The sequence below is a fragment of the Epargyreus clarus genome, unplaced genomic scaffold (assembly GCF_041222505.1).
Source record: "Epargyreus clarus isolate Ecla_fem2 unplaced genomic scaffold, WU_Ecla_fem_2.2 ptg000021l, whole genome shotgun sequence".
NCBI classification, from domain to species: Eukaryota; Metazoa; Arthropoda; class Insecta; order Lepidoptera; family Hesperiidae; genus Epargyreus; species Epargyreus clarus.
In genome coordinates this window covers 8,767,490-8,787,945 of record NW_027332228.1, presented here as the reverse complement: position 1 = coordinate 8,787,945, position 20,456 = coordinate 8,767,490, and the positions used below count along the sequence as shown (strand labels likewise).

General features: G+C 36.3%; 1 protein-coding gene across 24 annotated transcripts in view; it reads right to left on the bottom strand.

Annotated features, from left to right (window-relative positions):
* sif (guanine nucleotide exchange factor still life) overlaps positions 1 to 20,456 on the bottom strand; it is a 146,739-nt gene that overhangs the window by 15,256 nt on the left and 111,027 nt on the right. For 17 of the 24 annotated variants that reach the window (XM_073084128.1, XM_073084143.1, XM_073084144.1 and 14 more), the window contains 7 exons: positions 18,211 to 18,411; positions 15,971 to 16,195; positions 14,827 to 15,013; positions 14,247 to 14,361; positions 7,951 to 8,105; positions 2,177 to 2,289; positions 1,206 to 1,400 (listed from right to left, as the gene is read on the bottom strand). In XM_073084128.1, coding sequence (XP_072940229.1) covers positions 1,206 to 1,400; positions 2,177 to 2,289; positions 7,951 to 8,105; positions 14,247 to 14,361; positions 14,827 to 15,013; positions 15,971 to 16,195; positions 18,211 to 18,411 — 1,191 coding nt within the window. The remainder of the gene's footprint in view (positions 1 to 1,205; positions 1,401 to 2,176; positions 2,290 to 7,950; positions 8,106 to 14,246; positions 14,362 to 14,826; positions 15,014 to 15,970; positions 16,196 to 18,210; positions 18,412 to 20,456) is intronic. The other 7 variants (XM_073084150.1, XM_073084135.1, XM_073084139.1 and 4 more) reach the window with 1 other exon arrangement.

The following is a 20,456-nucleotide window of genomic DNA, read 5'->3' as shown; positions in this document are numbered from 1 at the left end:
TGTACGTTTCATGAAGATATAAATTTATTTCAACTTTTCGGCTTAACCGTTTACGCAACGCCTTTTCCTTTTATTATTTCCAGATTTAAATGGAGTATTTTCATCGCTTTTATTATTAATGTTATGTCACACAATGGGTAAGAGGTATCACGATAAAATAATAATACAACGAAAACTTGATAAATTACGAGTATATATACCTACATAGATAGAAAATAATATACGAGTACAATGTATTTGAGCGTATATATGTATTAAACAAATTTGGAAAAAAAAGTAAAATAAGGGTATACTTATGTGGATTTTTTTTAATTCTAAAAAATGCATACATATAAAAAGACAATTAAAAACATACCAAGATTTAACACGTAAGTTACCAAGATTTTTTCGTAACAGATTTCACGAAAATTTATTAACCTTAAAAAATGTTCTCCGATAAAATATCACCGCGATGATATTGAGAGAACAAAGGTTTCATTCTTCTAAGCGACTGTGAAACAATGCAAGGAGTCGTATTTCTTTGCTTTATTTTCGAGAATATTTATCACAGTTTTATGCAGGTTTTTATGCGAATGTTTTAAATTGAGATTGAAACCCCTACAGGATAGGAACTGACTAGGACGGTATATTAAAATAAATGTAAGTTATCTTCTAAGAATTTATTTTTTACTTTTTACCAATTTACTTTTGTCAAAGTAAACGTTGAAGTCAATAATTAATTGTGTGTAAAATATCATTATATCTTTTTCCTTTCCACATAGCTAAATATAGTCGAAGTAATTGAGTGTAATCACCGTAGTCCTTGGTACTTTATTGGAGCCTCTAAGGAATATAAGCGAATCAGTAAACCTGATTTAAGCGATTCACGTTTAGGGACACACATTTTAGTCCAAAATACACCGCGAGTGCTACAGATTTGCTTTATTGTAGAAAAATGGTTAACTCTTAATATTAATAGTTTTCTGTCGATATACACCTGTCATCAAATATGTATAAATAGGATAAACTAACTAAGGAAAGCTAAGTAACGTTTTTTATGATACATATTCCTTGAAATAAAAATGCAAAGATTAGGTAACGATTTTTTATGATACGAGTACATATTCCTTGAAATAAATGCAAAGACTTCTGCTTCTAAGAAATTAGATTATAATATAGTCCTGCTGCAGAATTCTAAAAATAAAAATATACAATTTCAAACTCACCTTGACATAAGCGCGTTCAGTGTCGACGAGTTCCATGAGCACCTTCCGCAGCTTGTCGGCGTCGGAGAGGTGTCGCGAGGGCGTGGCGGCGGCGCTGGTGCTGCCGGTGGGGCTGCCGCGCCGCGTGTCGCCGGGCGAGCGGCACCACCCCGTCACTTGCTCCGCACTCTGCCGCACACGCACACCCCCACACTTCTATATTTGTGCACCGGTTAGTGCGGCACCCGGCTAGATGTGGCGGTTCTCGAGTCGATGGACACGTTACGCATGCACGGATTCATTTACGTGTATAATATTAAACACCGAAAAGGACCGGGGTAACAAGGCAGACGTTCAAACTTGGCCACATCTAGCGTAAAATAAGCAACTAATCGATTCTATTGATGAAATGAGTGAATGAAGAAATAGCGTTCTAAGTATCATAATATGCACCGTTTGATTTATGATTCGATTATTTTATCCGCTGTTACTACTGCTAGCTGTTTATTTAAGCCAAATGTGGACGTAATAAAACTAAGAGTCTACCATGACGTTGTTCGATAGTTATAAAACTCGTACAAACAACTTGTCATCGGAAGAAAATTACTTCCAAGAGCAAAGTTTATTGTTGGAAAATGCCCGAGTAAGCTCTTACTTGCTAGATCTTTTCAAGAACTAGAATCGATAATCACACACACGGTTCTCGAAGCGTGTAGGTGGGGAAACGATACCATTCTACGTAAGCCCGCTCAAACACACTTAAGCGGTCTATCGAATGCTCCTTGGCTTTAATAGCCTTTATCTCACGTAAGTGTTGCATTCCGTTTAGTACTACTAATACGAACAGATGTCGATACATGTAAGTCAATTGAACATGCAAACACAAAATGGAGTAAACAAATAATTGTAGAGTAGAAAGATTAAACTTTGAAATGGTGACTAAAATGTTAATTAAAAGTAAATGAGTAAGTAAAAGTGTTAATTAAAAGTACCTTGAGAAGATTTTCGATTTCAAAGGAGTTTGTTCGAGAGCTAACTTTGGGCGGGCCGGTCGCCGCCGCGTCGCCCTGCGTGTCTGGTTCAGCGGGACTGTAGAGTTCTTTGCCTGGATTTTATGTTATATAATCAATAAGTGTTTAAAGTAATAATCTAACTACTATACATATACATATACACTATACATATATACTATGCATATTTTTTGTTTGGGTGGTTATTGGTTTCGTTGTATAAAAAATGTTTGGTAATTAAGTACGCACTAAAGAAGTTATACTTTATTTGTATTTACAATATAAAATAATAGTTCTTGAATTAACCTACACACACAGAAAAACTTTTTTTAATTAACTTTCAGGCCCGTAGGTTCCCTGGCGATGTTTTCTTATTGCCTTAAAACTAGTTATGATAATTTTCTCATGGTCAGTTTGCTTATTCACTGCTACGTAACGTAAGCGTAGAAATGATGCAGAGCGTGATATACCTAGGTCATAGTGAATATGGTACAAAACACTGAAATCCTTAACACTACCACTGCTTCTTCACATATTGATTTACTTCAAATTAATTACTAGTTTGCTGCATGAGAACGCCATCTGTTCTATTAGGGTTAACAGGTAATTTGCCGGTATTGTGCTGGCGAGCGTACAATCCAATTGATTTCCTAGATAACGTCTAATTTATATAGCTATATCTCTAATAACGCACTGATGGAGTAATTACGATTGATAGAGAATTATAGCGTGGAAATCTGATTCGGCCCATAATATAGTAATTACTGTGGCTTATCTAATTTTAGCTACGATATTACAGTATTTTTATAAGATTGAAGACAAATCTCTCCTGCAACCAACTATCTAGGTATAGAACAGGCGTTTTGAACCGACTCAATTTCAGATGCCTTGTCACTTCTGAGAACTAAGACTGCCTGAGCTCCACCCTTCCAAGTAATTGTAAGAATTGCTGCAAGAAAAGGGAGTGGCGGTAAAACCTCAGCGGTCGAAATATACGATTTTACGAAATATACAGTTTTAAATCCAATACATTCACATAAATATTTACATTAAATTGCGATATTCGGGCTTTGAAAACATTTTAATTTGTGTATCCCTAATATTTGCAGCCAAAGTATTAATTATTGGCATTGTAAATGTCCGTTCCAATCGACAGAAACGTATAATGCGTAACAGCATAACTTTATTAATTAAACTTCTTTGTTATTTACCACAACAGAACAGAGCCAAAGGCAATATAATATAGTGTAATATAATTAATAAAGTATTAAACATTTTAATATCTGAGCAACGTAATAATTTATGAGGTTTGGTATCATGTAATACGCGTAATACAGATGAGTATAAAGAAAAAATAAGCAACAATTAATGGTACTTTACGTAGAAAAATATGATACTATTGAAAGTTGAATGGCGTGGGGCATTTTTTTATATATAATATAGTAGTCGCAGACGAAAATGCAGTCCACCCGATGGTGAGTGGTTACTGCCGCCCAAGGACATGTGTAATCACGTCTAGATAGGATGTATTCCCACCTAATGTCGACCACAGATGCGCCGCTACCCCTGAGGGTTAAGCTGGACCGCCTCGTAAAAGTATGAATCCCTTACCACACCCTTCAAACCAGAACACAGCAGCGCTTGGCACTAGTGTTAATAGGCAGAAATAGGTGTGGCTGTAAGCAGTGATAGCCTAGTGGTTAAGAAACTCGGCCTCTCGATCGAGGGGTCCGAGGTTCGAATCCCAGGCACGCACCTCTGATTTTTCAAAGTTATGTGCGTATTAGAAATTAAATATCACTTACTAAACGGTGAAGGAAAACATCGTGAGGAAACCTGCATACCTGAGAGATTTATTTAAAAAAAAAAAATTTCAAAGGTATGTGAAGTCTACCAATACGCACTTGGCCAGCGCGGTGGACTATGGCCTAATCCTTCTCATTATGAGAGGAGACCCGTGCCCAGCAGTGGGACAGTAATGGGTTGTTGATGAGGTGTGGCTGTGATACCGCCGCATGTGAACCACAAATGGTTCTACCACCTTCGCATTTATCAAGACATCGGTTATTTTAACCGGAAAGTTACAAAATGTATACCGAGGCCACTTTGTTGTAAGAAATGACACAATGAGTTTTTTGGTTGAGGTAAGTCAACATCAGGCGCAAGCAAATAGCCCACGGAAAGGGTCGCGACCTTTATTCGGAGGCCGCAATGAGTACTTTGCTTCCAAGTTAGCATAAAATCACCCCATTTCCGGTTTTTTATTTACAAAAAATTACAAAGTTTCTATTTTTAATTATGAAGGTAGTTACACCCGTTGTTTTCGTCACGAAGGCACCGTTGCTCCTATTTCTGTCTAATAATTGCAGTGTTTCGAGTTTTAAGGGTGTGATTCGAAAGACATAGGTACTTATCCGTGGCGTACCAACTTAGTCCGATGTCAGCATCAGGTGGGACTCTAATTTAATCTGGGATTTATTATAGCTGCTCACGGGCAGCAGTAGCGACTTAGCATAAGTTGAACTCATAGACCACACCATTTTACCTAACTGCATGCTCGTTTAGGTAGTACTTCTATATTTTAAAAAAGTTAGCATAAAAACATGGAAATGGTCTTTCCATTTCCGCTTTTTAATTAAAAAAAACTAAAAAGTTGCTAATCATGACGGACGAGGCGACAGTAGCGTTAATTGTGAAATATTCTCTTGAACGGACTCATCGCTAAGTAACAATTCTCGTTACACTATGACAGTTTTTCATTTTACGCAGAAAGGGAAGACAATTTTATTATGTCGTTATAAGACACGTCACGGGACAGGTTAATGGTTTCCGCGCGCGTGACAACCTGGGCTCGCCTTACACGGGTCAATTTATTGGCTGACTGCCTGTTACGAGTATAAAGTTTTCTATTAACTTGATATTTTCGTTGGATCATTATTTTGTAGCGTTGTGTATTTTCACAGCTAACGAGGATGCGTGATGAAAAACAGTCAGTGCAGACTACTTAATGGGTAGATTAAGTAGTCGTAGTAGTAGTAGTAGTAGTATCGAGTTACTTAAACTACAGGTTACTTAAAGTCCAAAAATTTGTTCATAAATACCTACTATCAATACGTATATTAAAACGCCATATACAAATATAATAACATTTGTTTACTACGCGTATGAAATGCGTATTAGTATTAGTAGAAACAATTCTCTGTAGTCCCAAATTGGAATGGATTACAAAGGGCGTTCCGGGTGGCTTACAAAGAGATCCTGGTACAAGCACGACGTGCATTAAATTGACCCACAAAACAAACATCTACGCATACCTACAGTGACCCGTCAAACCAATCCAATATCGTAATTGGCTCTCATGTCATATCCGTTGGTACTTCGGACTTTACCAAAGAGCAATTCGGTTGGCTAACTCAAATTCATGATGGGCATAAATGATGAACAAACAGAATTAATTCTATGCGTAGGATTTTTGTTTCAATACTCGATTTCGAAACGCAAACAAAACTAGTCTTGTTATAAAAATGGTAAATAAGCAATATTTCCTGTTTTTTATTTATTTGCCTATGTTGCAGAGGAATAGGTAACGAGGGAAATCGTTTATCGCAAAGAAAAGCGGTTTTGGTGTAATCTTCCAAATACATTATGTTACTGGCTGACAGCCACAATATTGAGAATGTATGAAAATTCTGCTAGATTGGAAGCCATGCCAAATACGTATTGCGATCGTAAAGATCAAGTTGTTATGCATCAGTGGCAAAAAAAGAATAACGTTTATATTGTGTTATTAACGGACGAATAATAATATCGTTGATGTCGTACACAGGGAATTCTATTAACGAACGTTTCAGGCTCGAAAATAATCCGCTGCTATGTGTACAGAGCCGCTTTGGGTTTTTAAATGTCATTCTTATATTTAGAAATCCTGTTGAGTTGCCTAGCTAAATATGTATGTATCAATAAATGTATCTTTGGTATGCTAGCGATTGGGAAATGTATTAATTATCTGTCTACTCTTTATTTATAAATGAGCAAATACTGCTTCTAGTAAAACAAGAACGGTACAATAAAATACTTTCAGTTGAGAAATCTTTTCACGATTGTTAGAACTTTCTCGGTTCCATAAAATACCTTTCTATATTTATAGCATAGTTCCAAGCTTTTTCATAAATATTTTATTCTATACTACGAACTGAAACTGAAAAATGAATCTTTCCATCCCATCCATAATGTACCATCACAGTAAATAATTATATAAAAATGTTTGGAGATCTAATTCCTTACAGTGGCTTAAATATTACAAAATACACTCTTCAAAGCTTTCAAAAAGTAAACGAACCTTCCCTTATATTAAAAGTGTACAAACTATAGCACAACTTATAGAGAAAATAGCGAATGTAGCACACTTCACGTAGGGCGGATATTATGTTGGAGACGAGGGCGGTAGCTCTGCGGTGTGCACGCCGTCAAATCGATTATTTAACTTGCAACCGTGTAAAATAGTTTCATATTACATTTGTACCTGCCACAAAGGGGCGGTTTATACGCTTCAAGTTTCCGGTTTAAACTCGTGAATCGTGATTAAAAAATATTACTGTTAACTGTACAGTACCCTTACTAGGAGTTTTTCCGTTTCGACAAATATGACTGTTTTGGTCTTTGTTTACGTATTGGCTCATACGATTTCCTAGTTCTGACAAAATCCGCTAGGGGCGCTGATTGGAATTTGTATGGGCAAATACGTAAACAAATACCAAAACAGTCATATTTGTCGAAACGTAAAAACTCCTGGTAAGGGTACAGGTCTATTAACACGGGGTTAATTAGAGTTTGGTTTTAGTATTTAATACAAGTTAATTGCATAGAAAAATCATTTATCCGTACACTATTCAATAACACAATTTACTGTAGAATATAGGCAGGTACAATTTTGTACCGCAATAATTCGTTACATCTCTCGTCCCTCTAATAGGCGTGAAGTTGCGCTACGAAGGACATTAAAGGGAAGCTATTTCGGTTCATATTTTGTAGCAAATAAATCTGCCTAACGTAATAAAACCATTCATGAAATTATTTTACAAGTTGAGGTATATTATAAAAGTTTTTAAATGTTAAAATCCTTATTTTTAAAACATTTTATTGGACATTTTGAAGAACATTTTATTCAAAAAGTTTTAGTTTAATTCAAAGCAATGTTTAGAGTAACCTGAAAAGGTTCGAATGAATACACAGGTCAGTAAGTCACCCTTTTTCCCTACTTGTATGACTGACATGCTGCCATATTTTTATACGATGGCAATAACAAACGCGCCCATAATCCACCTGATGTTAAGTGGCAACTTCAATTTCGGTGGCCTGTCAAATAATTCGAATAAGGCCGGAGTGCTACCTGTAATATGTGCTACATTTTTATGTTGACACTGCTAGCAGTATGAGAAAAAGTGCTCTATCCCTGAAAACTGAATACAGCAGTTATATACTTCTTATATAAAACAGAATAAATATCTATACATAAACAGGCCAAAAAATAGTTCAACACTATTGTGTTGTTTTTGGACAGTTATTTTTCTTTTACAACTTTTAGTAATTTTAGTGTTATCAATAACAATAATTGGAAATCCAATGATTATAATAGTAATCAATATGTGTATGAACTATACACATATTGATTACTATTATAATCATTGTGTAATCAATGTGTGTATAGGTATTGTGTGTGGTATTGTGTAAAACCTCAAAAATAAAAAAGTACTCACTCCAAGCCGGCGCTGGCACGATGAGTCCAGATATCATGTCATCAGAGATGACGGGCGGCTCGCTGGGCGGCGGCGGGCACACCAGCGAATCGATGATGTCGTCCGTGGCAGCCCGCATCACGCCGCTCAGCTCCGGTGGTTCCGTACGAGACGACCTGTATCATGGAGGAAATTTAGTCATCGTTCTATATGATGAAGGTGGTAGAACCCTTTGTGGTTCGACTCCGGCGGCACCACCGCCACACCTATTTCTGCCTAATAACAGCAGTGTTAAGCGCTGCTGTGTTCCGTTTTGAAGGGTGTGGTAAGGGAGACATACTTTTTCGAGGCGTTCCAGGTTAGTCCTCAGGAGTAGCGAGCGGCGCATCTGTCGCCGACCTCAGGTAGGAATATCTAACCCTATCTGGGGTTGATCACAGATGTCCATGGGCGGCAGTAGCCACTTACCATCAGGTGGACTGCATGCTCGTCTGTTACTCCTATATTATAAAAAAAAAATGACTCTATCACAAATCTTGTACTTATTGATGAATATGAGCTATGGTAATTGTTCATGTTCTTAACGGGTTTTCTACAAGAATCCAATTAATGTTTGTTGTGCCTAAGATCGAAGTTTTGAAATGTCTACCGACTAGAGTATGTCAAATTTTGATCTGACAAAAAATGGATAGATTAATTATTAATAATAGACGTTAATAACTGTCACCGACTGAAGTTCCTACAATAGAATATAGTATGTAAATTCCTTAGTGATTTTCGATCCAGACTGAAGATCATTGCTTAACTTGGCATATAGTTTGCAATTCAGCGATATAGAGATATAAGCGCGCTTAATTTAGTCATAGCGTATCCCATTATAATTCCAAGGTAAAAGCTGAGCATCGTTTACCATTATAATTCTGCAGCTGGGCAAGAATACACTATTATAATAGAAAAGGTTCATCATAGAATAAGAATACATTTTGGCGAAGACGCTCATTTATGATATGTTTAGGTATATTATGTGCTACATTATCGTCTCTTTTTATTAATGTTCTAAATATAGGTATGAGTACATCTTAATTTTTGACGTATACAGAAATACTCAGACTCAAAGCAGAAATCTTAATTCATCATTCAAATAACTGTTTGACCGAGGATCGAACCCGGAACCCAATCTGTCGGACTGATATAGTGACCACTACGACATGTGGGTCATCAACATAGCTATGAAACAGCGTGCATTCATAAACAAAATAATACTAGAAATCAGATAACATATCCGAGTATTGGTCTATCAAAATGTTATTGCCTACAATGTCCGATCAGATATCATCAAGACCCAAAGGATTGTGCGACGACCTACATACGTGAACACGACTGATATACTTACTATGGATTGACTTTTGATAGATACTAGTAAAACTCACGATTCAACGCAGAGATAATATATAGGACCTATCTTTATACGCTACTTCTCAAGCGACGTAATGCCGTCAACTTATCAGTGCCATTCATTCAAGCATGAAGTTTATAAGTACTGTGTGGATTAGTGCAGTCGTTTCCTGTATTTTCGCTCTTTCCTAAGTGTAATGTTCTCAGTGTAGAATATTTGTGAGTTATGTTATGTTCCCATTGCAGTATGGCAGGAAGTTTATCGGGAATAGTTTGAAAGTGGTTATGCACACCGCTAACGCACCTCCGACCGCTAGCGTATCTGTAATTCCTTTGCTATTTAATAGGTGGATGGTGGTGATATCATTATTATCATATGCGTATTGGTTGTATAACCGAGGTTTTTGGAAAGTATGAAAAACAAATGCTTCAAGACTGATATCGATTATTATGACAATTGACAATATTACAAAAATATTAATCAACGCAATGAGTCACTATGTAGCACAAAGGAATTTTTAACAGTGTAAAACGAGTTCTTTAGGATCGATACCGTAAATCCTTGCGTTGTGTTACGTAGGTGATGTTATTAAGAAAATGGTTGTGGACTTATTTGTCTATCAAAAATATATGTTTTTCTTTTTTAATGTTAATTAAAGTACCGTGTGCTAATGTAATAGAGTCATAAATTATAAATTCCACCATCGACGTCCGTTCGCATCACGACACCCTGAGGGTTCAGCGCGCAATGACCTGTATTGTACTGCATTTGCATGTCATGCTGTGACGTATCTACTCCGCACGGGTGAGCTTACGCGATTACGGAAGGGGTCAACGTACCCGATAGTGCTGCTTCGCAAATGACGTAGAGCCGCGGCTAAACGCGATTCAGTTCGGTATGACGGCTGCGTTACTATTGCTTTTAATTCCATAATGCACAGCCGTTGACTAATAATTGTATGTCTATCTACAATCTACATTACTGTCTATTGCTGCTTTCCACTAAAAACAAAGTATTTTGTTTCGTTCGAAAAAATACACTTAATTACACTACGTATTTTAGTGGAACGACTGGATGGATTTTTACTGCATTGCTCAATGTTTTTTTATCAAATTGTTATTCAAATCCTAAAAACATATCAATGTAAAATAAGTTTTTTTAGTACTATAAGTGTTGTTGTAGTTCATCCATTCATAATAATTATCTGCTGAGCATTGTCGAGAGAACAGTACATTTGTGTGGTTACCCAATCTCTTTTTAATAGCGAGCAAATCTAATCACAGTAAAAAATACAGCAGCAATAATGTTATGCCATAGTAGTGTTCCAAAAGACGTAATGGGAAATATCGGCATATTTCCCATTACCTTTGGAGGTCCACCGTACAGTAGCCTTTGAATAAATTTGCAACACTGGCTGCCTTTCTGAAATACAACTACTACTATGAATCTTTTGAGTGTCATACGTCATATTTTTTTTTCACATACTTTTCCAGAGTTTTCTTTAACGTGTTTTTTTTATTTGTTTGAATTATCGTTATAATGACAAGTGTGGTTTTTATTAATAATTAAAATGGACTCCATCGTGATTTATTAAATTTGCTTCGATTATGTTGATATGATTATGTCTTTACTTTTCCGGAAAAGTTATTATGGATTAAATTTCTAGTTTGTACGAACATAAACGATGCAAAACTATTAATTTATCTTCATACATTCATAATTCCGGCTTTGTATGTTTATGTAATATGTACAATTTTTTGAAAGTGCCTAACTTCTAATAAAGTCTGTTCACAAATGCAAAAGACAATCGGACGAAGCTGTAACCACAGACAGTAACCTTGTACTACTATAAATAGTTATCATAAAGATATTTTACGACGTCAATATTTTAAGAAAATTAATCAGTAGTTGCTTCTAATGATTATAATAACGTTCTTTTCTATATTCGTCTTGAGATTAATCGTAAATGATAGAAAAGCTTTTCAGTAAAGTATGATTTTAAATAATAGAAATAAACAATACATTATATACAATGTTGAAAGGTATCTAAGCTTCGATGCATTTTTATTATTCTTCTCAGAACGCTCAATAAACTTTTACCGATAAGTAGCTAATAAAGTAATTATTATACGTAGTTCGGATAACCTTCTCATATAATATGGTGAGCTTAAGTAATTAATTACGTTTATTATATTTTTCCATTCAGCGTAATTTGATGACGCAATGAGTCGTAATATAAGATCATTGCTGCATATAAATGGTGTATATAAATCTGAGGATATTTCATCTAACTTTCATATAAAAGGAGGAAAAAGGCCAATATGAGAATCATGTAAATAACTTATCATTTGTGTTGGTTACACGCTTCTTACTCCACAAACTTCCTTATCGCTAATAAAAAGACCTACTTATTCATGTCATAGGGGCACATAGATAGCACTTCTTAGTTCTTACGTAGCAATATTCTCCCTCACTTTCTTTTAAGAGTATTATTTTATTCCATATTGGGTTCCTAATACTATTTATATAAATTATTCAGCATGTTCAAAGTATACTACAAAAAAAGTTCTGAAATATGTCACATGACATACTAAAATGTATCGCAATATAACAAACATTTGACTTATAAAATAATGTAGGTACAACTTTCGTGAACGAGCATTGAGTGAGACATTTTCGTTGAATATAAAACGTGGCCTACGGGCTTTTGAGAAATCAAAAATTCAATATTAAAGTATGCTTTTACGAACATGCCATGAAGGCGTTGTGTACGTCCGCTTCGTACAATATTCAATGACAAAGTCGAGGTAAATCGGCGAAGTTACGGAAGTAGTTTATAATGTTTGGTAAAGGTTCGCAGCTTAAACAGGAATCGCTCGAACGGCATAAAGGGAACATTTCAAAGAAAGATAAGTGGTTTACGCAAGTCAAAGGTTAGGATGAGAAGATTTAAGGCGTCGGGCGCACAAAGGGTAAAAAGGGAAGTGCTAACGTCCACAAACTTACCGCGGCTACAAGAATAATGTGTCGCGTTCGGGTGAGTGAGGCGGCGTTATTATCCAAGACAATAAAGTCACAACAATAACATGTCGCGAGCTTCGAGATCAGAATTTAGCGGGGCATTAATTCACGCAGCGGCGTGGCGGTGTATCGTGGCGCGGTGAAGAGGCTCGATTGCGGGCGCTCACAATGGCCGGTGTGGCGAGAGAGGCGCTAGGCGGCCGAGGGCTATAGGGCGAGGGAGTATGTAGGTCGGAGCTAGCGCTTCAGTAAACTTGTCGCGGTCGAAAGGTCAGGTGTATGAGGGCGGGAAATGGCGATGAAGGCCCCGCCGCCTGCGCCGCGCCCGCCTTCCGATTTGTTCCGCGCTCAGCTTCCTGCCATCAAGCCTGCTCCGCTCGGAACGAGGGCAAGTTGTTGCCATTTTATGCGCTTTGTATTTAAATTCAGTTGATCGCCGGATGTTAGAAAACCTAGTTTCTGTAGCTAACTTTGTCGACTAAGGCCCCGTTTATATACACAGATATTTAGTATCGATATTGAATATATAAATTAGCTATGACAGATAAATTCATATTTTGCTCTATGATATTTTGACAGGCACGTACCGTGTCTACGCGGCCGTATTATGGTTAATATAAATAAGCCAATAAACGTTTCTACGAAACGTGTCTACACAACACGCTCTATGATTGTAAATATAAATTAAATTTAACGATAAACAACCGCCCCTTAGTAGCGCTTGTTTATCTTCTAAATACCTAACAGATTATTCGTTTGATGTTCATCAAAGTTATTTTTCGTACCAAAAACTGTTCGAGCATATTAATATGTCCAAAAATGTTAACTTTACATTTCAGACCCGATTCAATTAAAATTGACAGACGTAATCTTTACCTTTTAAAATCACTTTGAAAATCAGAAAATTTAAATCTTTATTGATTCAACCTCATTATTCGGATCTGGTGCAGTAACGAAAATCACTGTGATTTTTCTTTATTTGAACTGTATTAAAATAATTTCCTGCAAAGAGTTCAGTATTCGGCTTCTGATTGTTTTTTTAATGGGCAGTTCATAACGAATTCGTTACTAGTGCAGCAAATTATGCGAATCGATGCTAACGAATGCGTCGCACAAAGCCCGTTGATTAATGAACAACGGTTAACTCGCTTCACGATCAACGAAATTGCATTAAAATGATAATGAGAAAATGGATAGAAAAAACATAAGAAACATAGACACGAGTAGACACAGACACACTAACTAACCACTTTCTACCGCAACAATATATCGATGGCTGACAAACATATGAGATTTTCTTCTTCGCATCGCAGGCAACACATCTGTGGGCTTCATGTTGAACCATTGTTTTATACGTAGTTAATTATTAATGTTTATGGGCGGCAGTGAACACTTACGATCAGGTAGACTGTATGACTGTATTACAAAATATGTCCATTCGAAAGTTTTACTGTACAAATTTTACGTTTCCGTTTAACCTGTGCGACCAGACGCGCAAATTACTTTGATATAAAATATCAGGCTGAAAATCGGTGCCAACGCACGGTTTTCCCAACTATAACCTTTGTGAAATTTGAACCTTTCTACAGGCACCTACGTTGCAACTCATTTTTCACGGCGTTATAAATTACATTCTACTCTTACTCAGTATTTACATATTTTTTTCTAATGCAAATTAATGTTTTATACAAATTCTTGTTAAAGCGAATAAAGTATTCATTCTTTCATTAATTTGCTCAATCATTAATGTTATTAGTTAAATTATATTCCTACTTGTTATTTACTGTAAATATGTTCTTTTTCATGCAAATTACCGTTTGTTTGTACACAAATTGTCGTTAACGCGCACAATGTATTCATTCACCCATTCATTCATTCATTGATTCATTCAAAAACCCACCTCATCATCATGACTAGAGACAGCTCCTCTTGCAATACGCTCTCCAAGTACATCATATCTAGGTCAGATACGATCGCTCCGTTGATCACCATTATCTCGTCCCCTTTGATTATACCTGGCGCAAAAAAAACAATAAATTGCAACTGGGATTCGCAAGTTTTTTTGTTCGAAAACAATGACGAGAGACAATTAAGCCGCACTATGGTGCTGTTATTACTGGTGTTAATGAAATAAAACCTACGGATACGGTTTTGAATTTAGATGTAGAATACACACCTCTTAGGTTATTTCTAGTTGTCTAATTAGTTGAATGAATGCTTAAACCCTTTATTGTTAAAGTGTTAGATGACTAAAGTGATTTCAAGTCATTTTCAAAAGATGACGATAAAACAAATATTTTCAAGGGCAGTGACAGAGGTACTAGTATGCGTTTATTTTTATGAATTTAAGATGTCTTATGTTTAAAGTTAATTACAGGTGACTATCAAAACCCATGACCCTTTGGTATAAAATAGCATACGTCAACAATTAAAAAGACTTAATAAAAATAAAAACAAAAAAGCCTTGAAAATTCCCTTACCGTTTTGCATAGCAACACTCTTGTCCTCCACCCTGCTGACGTAGCAGCACAGCTCATCCTGCCGCTCAGCATTCTCAATGAGCTCAGCCTCCACGCTGAAGCCCCACATCTGCTCCAAGGTGTTCCGTTGCAATTCCACTTGATACAGGATCTTCGCACATACTTCCACCACCTCGTGAGTGTGCAGCTATATAATATAAGTATAGTGTAAGTAAAACGATAAAAAGTAATAACAATAAGGCTTCCAATAATCATAACCCCATTCTAGGATTTTCCTGTGATATGGATGCTATGGTGACATACAAAAACACTTCAAAAGAAATCAAAAATCTTTATTAAGTTATACGAGTATGTATGTCTGACCGGGGATCGAACCCGGAAGGCACTGCGTGTTAGATCAATACACTGACCGCTACGTCATGTGGGTCATCAACATGGTATATAAATGAAGGTAGTACTACCCTTTAAATATAAAATCAAAGAAGTGAAAACAATTCATCCAGCCAGCGACATTGTACGCTTCCCCAGGACTTATTCAAAAAACTATTATGCCGACTGATTGATAAGGTTTCTTTATGGCTTACAAAACCAGTGCCCACTCCGTCAGACCCTACTCACGTAATATCCGGTCACATGTCGCTTTTTATACTCATAGATCTGCTCACTTTGCCTCACATCCATTGGAATTGTAAGGTTAAAGGACCAAGTAGGACAAAAAACTCGTTTCGGATGTTAAATTTAGAACATTTTTTACATTCAAATTATATTTTACATCACAGTATTTATCTGGATTATCCGAGCGGCGTTTTTTGATAAGTAATTCAATTCAGAGGGTTTCATAAAACAAATCACTCCACTGGGGCTACACCGGATACAAAGGAGGATCATTAAATAGATTACAAGCCTTGTCTTTTAAAACAACGACGTAATTCGAACGGCTCTACAACTAGGTATAGACGCCTTAGGTATCAATATCGCGAACTTATTAATAGAGGAGAACTTAGTTAAGGGTGCTATTATTTTCTTGTAGTTTAAAAAGACCTAAATAATGTAGTGAAGCAGTAATTTATCCTTTATATTTGAAGTCGTTATAACATCAAACTATCGAACCAAAAGTTGCAACACTTCCAAAAGAAATACTTACGTAAGTTTCAATAAGATCGCTTCGGTGCGGAACAAAGTAGTTATGATCTTCCATGTCTCGTCGCTTCTTAACCCGCACGAAGTGCTCGAGAGCATTGAGCGAGCGACGTGCGCAAGCAGCCGCGAGGAATTCTTCCACCGACATGCCGTCACGAACACCGACCGTGGCCGTCGTGCCTTCGGGCAGCGAAACTCTGACGGCCGCCTCGCCTTCTTCACGAGACATCTGGGTAAACCGAAATTGGGATCACGTACCCGAATACTTGTGATATAACAGTAGCCTAACCTCGATTCCCAAATCGTATTAATTCCCTAGCGTGTTCATGGATTTGTGGCTTGCACTAACCTACATAAGCAATATTGAATGCGTTTAATTTGGAATCTATCAGGAACAAAGGAATATTAATGAAAAATATTTCTACAAATATCAATGTATATGGAATCGTTAGACTTCTATAATATTGAACAGGCTAATAAAAGAACGTACATCACAAAGAACTCATTATGTAGTGTTGATTAATGTTTATAGATACAACACGAAAAATATGCGCTCATCATATACTTAAGTAAGTATTAAAACATTCAGTGATAAAGAAAAAAATACTCTTAAACAATTTCCACTTGTTCAACTTTTTAGTAAAATTTAAGTCTTATATCCAAGTGTACTCGAAAAAAGTAATTGCAAACTAGTTTCACCTAGATTTTCATTATTGAATGAAGCTGGGAATAAGCTAATTTTACGATCCGTCAAAGGGTCGATAGTTATTTATTACGAACTGCTCGTAAAATGCTACCCTATCCCTCAAATTGAAAATCATAGTAATGAGACCTTTGGTCGCCATGAAATCTAGTTATAAACCATCTTTCTCTAATTATGCGTCAATGTAAAAGGAAAAATACAAGTCATGATTATTGTCAGAAAATGTTAGTTTCATTTTTGTATTCTCCTTAAAACGTAATTCCCTCTTGACCGTTTTTCCGGTCTGCCTGTAACGATCTCCATTATAATTTGTTAAAAATGGAGCTACGTATAGATGGACTACTGAGGGCTACAAGCGAGTAATAGACTAATAGCCTCTTTTCGTGACGGCGTATATTCTTCTAATATTAGAGGACACGCCACTTCGGCATTTCCGAAGCTGAGTGCCCCTGAGGCTCGATGGGCATTTCGAGTGTGATTTAGCTTCGCGCTTCATGTAATTGATGGTATTTTACGATGACTACGAAAAGATTAATTGGAATAAATGTTACGGCCTTCAAAATTTAGAGTACTTAAAACGAATAATAGGTAAATTTTCTGTTTTCTATTTTATCTACTTCTTACATATACAAAACTATTACTTCTTACAAAATATTTTAATTCGACTATAGGTTAAAATAAACCTATAAAACTATAGGATTATTTTAACATATAGTCGAATTATATTATTTTTTTTAGTACCTCTGCTATTTGTTAATGAGAAATTATATTCTCATGATCACACTTATTCGTTATGTACAATACAATATGTTGCGTAACGTTCCAAATTGCCCATAAAAGCATTAAAATCTATTTAGTCTGATTTAGGTCCGGCGAATGGCTACATTTGCGACTGTAATTAAATTTTTCCCGATAATGGATGATTCGTATGCCATGCCGTATTTTCCGATACGTATTGGGGCTTAAATTCATTATTCATTCCATACATCTCACCTGTCATTAATGTGTTGATGTACTTACGTAGTTGTTGTTTCGAATAAAATTTTTATACGGTGACCAGGAAGGTTCAATCAAGTTATAGATAAAGGTAAATGAGTTATCGTAAATTAGTTGTAATATCGTCTTAAGAACTACACGTAAAAACTACTTTGTGCCAGACAAATTTACTTTTAGGATTGGCAATACGCGATTTAGCGATGAGATTGCATTTATGCTCACATTTCAGGACTTTCTGCATTCGGTCGCGTAAAAAAAATGCGTGCTTCAGAAACTACTTTAGTGTTACATAACGTTTTCCGCCTTTAATTGGTGCATCGTGTGACCGAAAGAAGCTGCGACTGAAACTTAAATGTGTGTGGTGTGTAGCGTTAAATTGCTGCATCTAGATTCTGAAAAGTAAAATTGTCCATTGCCGATCCTAAAAATAGCATATCTGCTGCGCCCTTATACAGAAAACGCTAAGTTAATCCCTGGAGTCTGTAACTAAGAAAATAACTAGCTGCATTATACTTCCGTCTAAAAATGTAGACGAATAAGGTTACCTGCATGGAGCGGCGGCTCGAGCCCGAATTAGAGCGCGAGAGGTTAGGCGCCCTGCGCTTAGTGGCGCCACGCCCCGCGAGCAAGTTGTTCAGGAGAGACGGCGACCGGGCGCAAATAAATGCGTGGAACGACGACACCGTGAACACGCCCAATTTGTTCAAAGTGCTCTTAGTGCCCCGGGAGACATGTGTCAGCAACGACTGGAACAAACGTCCCGGCTTAATTCACGTTGAGAACTCACTCCGTGATACAACTCAAACAGCCGGAAACTCATTAGCTCTGCATTAGTATCCGTGTATTACATTGTATTTAACCAGATTCGCGATGTGTTGCTGAATTAGGTACTCTTGTGTTAGCGTGATATGTAAACAGAATAACCAATTGAATGACTGTAGATTGGGAATGATTTTACATTGTTCTATACAAATATTTGTGATACATGCAATTGTCAAATTAGTTTTATTTAAAACCTGTAAGAAACGTTAAACATGAAGTAAACGTATGTCGTATATATTAATCAGTATTAACGAGACTATACAATTTAAGCTGAGAAACAACTTGTATTGTTCCTATCGTAACAATAATTAATTAAATGAGTAAATTGTAAAGATAAATATTCCAAGAATAATAACTGACTTTCAATAAAGATATAACCCTGCCTGTTATACAAAGGCACAGCATACTAATAAAGTAGTCGATCGCAAACAAATTAGCAAACACAATCCTGCAAATATAACTAAGTAGGTACATAATTACGTTACAAAATGCGCTAATTATAAAAAAAAATTGGATGAAAATATCGCGTCGTACCGTTGTGTAAACTACCTTCGCTACTAAATATTTGAACATTCTTGTAATTAAATTACCATGATTTCAGTGGGCCTCGGTGGAGTTCGTATTTGTATTCAACGGTGCGTTGCCAATAATAATTTTGTTTCACTCTTAATCTGATATGTAAACTGCCACCAAAATGTTTTTGCTATAATATAATTTTGTACCGTAAAGTTTATACATATTTATATTTATAGTTTAATATAAGTTAGATACTGATATGATTGAAATTTTACCCTAAAGAGGGTAAAATTTTAATCATTTCCATTCTGATATGACTTCAGTGCCCAGAAGTAGAATAGTAGTAGCTCGATGATGAAATATTGAAATTTTAAACCAAGTGTATATAAACATTGTGGAAGTAATGTATTGTATGTACGAGAATTATGTATATAATTGTGACGTTTCGGGAACGCTGGTTCACAGGGCTTTTTAAAAATGTACAAAAAGAGCTCTCATTTAACTCCGGATATGTATTGGGGTTCCTTTGCTCTTATAATTGTTTATTTTATAATGGTAGATATTTCCCATTACGGGGCCCATTGCCCCACTGTAGGGCACCAGTCTGTTTTTAAATTAGGAAGGGATTAGGCTGCACATTTGTATACTTTGCAAACCTTCGTCAACCTTTTTTTTGCAGAACTCTTTGGTATGTAGGTTTCGTCCCATTTTTTTTTTACCGTTAAAGCAAGTGTGAATTCATTTCTAAGTAACTCAAGCAAATTACGCAAATAATTTCGAAAAATCAGAAGTGCATGCGTGGGATACGAACCCCAGATCCCTAGTACTCGTAATTATAGTACGAATTTCGAACCGATCGAACCGACTATTTTATTACCTATATTTTTATAATAAGCGGTTCATCGGAGTTATGTAATGTATACTATACCTACTACATAAAAAAGTACCTACAGTCGGGTTGCTAGCCTTCAGAACTAAAATAGAACGGCTCGTGTATGTATGCTTGATTTACCGCACCCTTTATACCAGAACACAACGTAAACACACTTTATAGCAGCAATATATTTATGGGGCTTTGTGGTAGGAATAGGTGTGACAGCGCTGTTACCGCAGCCACACCACGGAGTCAGTTGTGTTACCTTTGGTAATCGTATTTCTGTTCTATTCTAAATTGTTGTTATGGTTTTTAAAGTATTTTTTTATGTTTTGTGTGTGACATGTACCCGTGTAATAATAAAACATCACTATAAAATTATGTTTCAAGTAGGTACATGTTGAGTGTAATCTTCATATTTCGTAAAACATTCCTTGTCCTAATCGCGGCGGTTCCACCACAGCGTTTGTTTTAGTCCTATTATAGCAGGCCAACGCTGCAGTTTTAATTTAAAGAATTTAATAAGGCAAACGTACTAATATATTAAAACGTTTCGCCTTAGGTGTCAGTGGTGGCAAC